At 37.4% G+C, this 3,241-nt stretch overlaps 1 protein-coding gene across 1 annotated transcript; it reads left to right on the top strand.

The window, feature by feature from the left end:
- Window positions 1-1,304: 1,304 nt before the first annotated feature.
- Window positions 1,305-3,041, top strand: LOC137248358 (nuclear speckle splicing regulatory protein 1). The gene is made up of 3 exons (XM_067779232.1): window positions 1,305-1,410; window positions 1,505-1,535; window positions 1,589-3,041. Exons 2-3 carry the CDS (start codon window positions 1,525-1,527, stop codon window positions 2,712-2,714), a joined length of 1,137 nt encoding a protein of 378 aa, XP_067635333.1. The 5' UTR covers window positions 1,305-1,410; window positions 1,505-1,524; the 3' UTR covers window positions 2,715-3,041.
- The last annotated feature ends 200 nt before the right edge of the window (window positions 3,042-3,241 follow it).

Raw genomic sequence — 3,241 nt, 5'->3', positions numbered from 1 at the left:
GTTATGGATTAACACCAATGGAGGGATAACCTGGTGTTTTATAAGCTTAAGCTTTAACCAAGAAACTAATAATCCAAAAAAAAAAAAAAATATTTGTGTTGTTTTTTTGAATTTTCCTTGACTTCAAAGACAATTTCATAGGTTATTTTTTTGATGACACACATTTTTATCGAAGACATTTTAGAAGAGCTGTCGGAGCACAGTAAAACGCCGGAAGAGCCCTGCTGCCTTCCTAACCAAAATGTTTTCCTTGATTGCTATCGTTGACCAAGATGGTCGGGCTAGCACCTTAATGGTGCTGTGGTACCGGAGCGTACCGGATCTGTATCCGGCAAAGGACCATCACATCGATAACACTCCCAAAGCCTTCGGGGAGCAACCTTATCGCTACAACAACAACTTAGGAAATTATACCTCGCACTCCAGTTGTGGTCCATTTTAAATAATTATAACCCCCAGCGAGTTAATGGCTAATTAAACTTCCTTAACCCTAACGCCATAGTCGTAACCATACCCATATCCATAACCATCTCCAATGTTATCGATTAATGGTGCATTAACCTAAAAATCGGGAAAACTTCATAAAAATGAAGAAAGCGCGAAAAATTACAAACATGTTCCCCAAAAAAATAAGTCTCTTAGTCATAGCGTATCCAAAACAATGATTAAAGTATACACAAAGTTATTGAATTCACCAAATCAAATATTTTTAGGTTATGGATATGGTGAGAAACCAAATACGAATTGGTTGGCTATGGTATGGTTGTGGCGTTAGCGTTATGGTATGGCACCATTAGTCGATTACATTGATTTCCTTAAGGTAGGTTCGATCAGCTGTTTTATCTGGTTATGGTTTTATGGTTATAAGTCACCATTAATCGGTGCTTATGGTATGTCACCATTAATCGAATACATTGGTTTCCATAAGGTAGGCTCGATCTATTTTATCTGGTTATGGTTTTATGGTTATAAGTCACCATTAATTGGTCCTTTACACCTATACTAATGCACAAAAAATCCTCAACAGATAATCTACGCGTTTTCATGTATCTCATCCCTAGGAGCCAGATTACAAGACGTCAAATTTTCTAGTTTTGGTTTTTTCGTACTTCCACTTAAGGCCCAAACACATACCATTTGTGATGCAACATGGTGCGCTGACAGATGAGTTGATTGCGTTTATTTGTATAGAGAGCGACAAATAGGCCGATGCAGAATCGTGTGTTGAGAGATGAGCTGCATGCGTTTGCATGGGGAGCGACAAATAGGCCTATTTGTTTAAGTGTCCCAGCCTTTAGGAATTATACCCTAGAGGATGACATGGATGGAACAAAAAGATCACGTTTACACATAAACTAATCTACAACAAATCCAAATTAGTTAACGCGATCACATATGTTGCATCCCTAGGTAGAAGATAATTTTTAATTTACCGAATTTGATCAAATAATCGATTTCTCATGTTTTCTTTCGATATATTAATGTTTACAAAATCGTTCAATAGCTACCAAATTCTGCACAAAAATGTCGAAACAGTGAGTTTTGTATATTTCTATATTTCGAATTTCAACACGTATAGTTCTTTCAGATATGGTCTTATTATTCCTGGGCAACAGAAAAAGCAGGACAATACAGCGGCAGCAGCTCGTCCAATATCTAAACCATCCATCTTCGATGAGAGCTCTTCTGATGATGAAAACAGATCACAGTTCAAACCGAGAGGCGGCACTGTGCAAGGGCCAAGTATAATGGAACGTAGAATAGCACGCACTATGCAGGAGAAAGCATTAAAAGAGGACCCAACTGTTTTTCAGTATGATGAACTCTACGACAGCATGGAAAGTAAACGAGAGGAGGAAAAGGTATTGAAGAGCAAAGAGCCAAAGAAACCAAAATACATCGGACGTCTAATGGAATTTGCTGAACGACGCAAACTGGAAAATGAGCTACGTGTAGAAAGACAGGTGCAGAAGGAACGCGAACAGGAGGGTGAAGAATTCAAAGATAAAGAAAGTTTTGTAACATCAACATACCGTAAAAAGTTGGTGGAAATGCGCAAGCTTCAAGAGCAGGAAAAACGTGATGAATATTTGGAAGCTATTGGTGATGTGACTAAACAAAATGATTTGGATGGTTTTTATAGACATTTATTTGAGCAGAAAATCGGTACAACAAAAGACGTAAAAAAACAAGAATTTCCCGCTGTTACTTCAGCGGGCCTTGATGATGATATAGCATATAAGCCTATACAATCGGGGAAGATACCACAACAACGAACATATCGCAAACGCCGTGCAACAGAAGAAGCTGAAGATGAAGATGCTCAAGCAGCTAAAAAAGTACATTTGCCAAATAATATTGACGCAGATTCTGACTTCAGCATTGATTCGTCCTCGGATGATGAAGACGATATTAACAAAAAGAAAGATACAAAAGTTGAAAGTACAAAAAATTCTGCAGTGGCAAATAGTTGCACAACTGCAATAGCTCTTAACTTGGATGTAATAAAAAAGGAAAAATCAGATAAGAATTTGAAAGTACAAAAACTGACAACTGAATTGCCTGCACCAGCAGTTCCTAAAATCGACTCGATTGATGTCAAACCCAAAGTAAAAGTAGATAAAAGTGCGATATGGAAGAAGCGTACAGTCGGGGCAGTTTTTGATGCAGCTGTACAGCGTTATTATGAACGTCGGGCAGCTAGGAGTGCTTAATTAGCCATGATATGGCTTATGTCGCCTCATAGGTGTAAAATCAAGAAAAGCGCTAATATTGAAGTAGACTACTTGTACGTTTAAAGGTGACTGAAGTTAGTTCTCCAATCACTTTGGTACATGCTAGATATTAGTGGTCGGACTGATTGAAATTGTATACCTTAAGGGTAATAACTAGAGCTTAAACATACATATGTAATTAAATGCATTTTATAAGAAAAACAATTTCACGTGTTTGAGAAACATTTATTTTAAAGACTTAGGTTAAGAGTATTGTTCTACAAGACAGACACCAACTTTCACAATATAATAACACTTCCATTTTTACGTATAGCTTTTTTATCGTTTGATTATATTGTTGTTGTTGTTGTTGTAGTTATCTGGTGTTGAAACGTCTATGAGTACTATCACCAGATTTGTTAAAATTTAGGAGGAAGCTTGTTCCATCCTTATTCAACCAAGGTCATGACACCTCATAATGTTGTTGTTGTTGTAGAAGTGCTTCGCCCCATCCAATACGTGCTTGT

This window comes from Eurosta solidaginis, chromosome 4 (genome assembly GCF_040869045.1).
Source record: "Eurosta solidaginis isolate ZX-2024a chromosome 4, ASM4086904v1, whole genome shotgun sequence".
Taxonomy (NCBI): Eukaryota; Metazoa; Arthropoda; class Insecta; order Diptera; family Tephritidae; genus Eurosta; species Eurosta solidaginis.
This window is presented reverse-complemented; position numbering and strand designations above follow the sequence as displayed.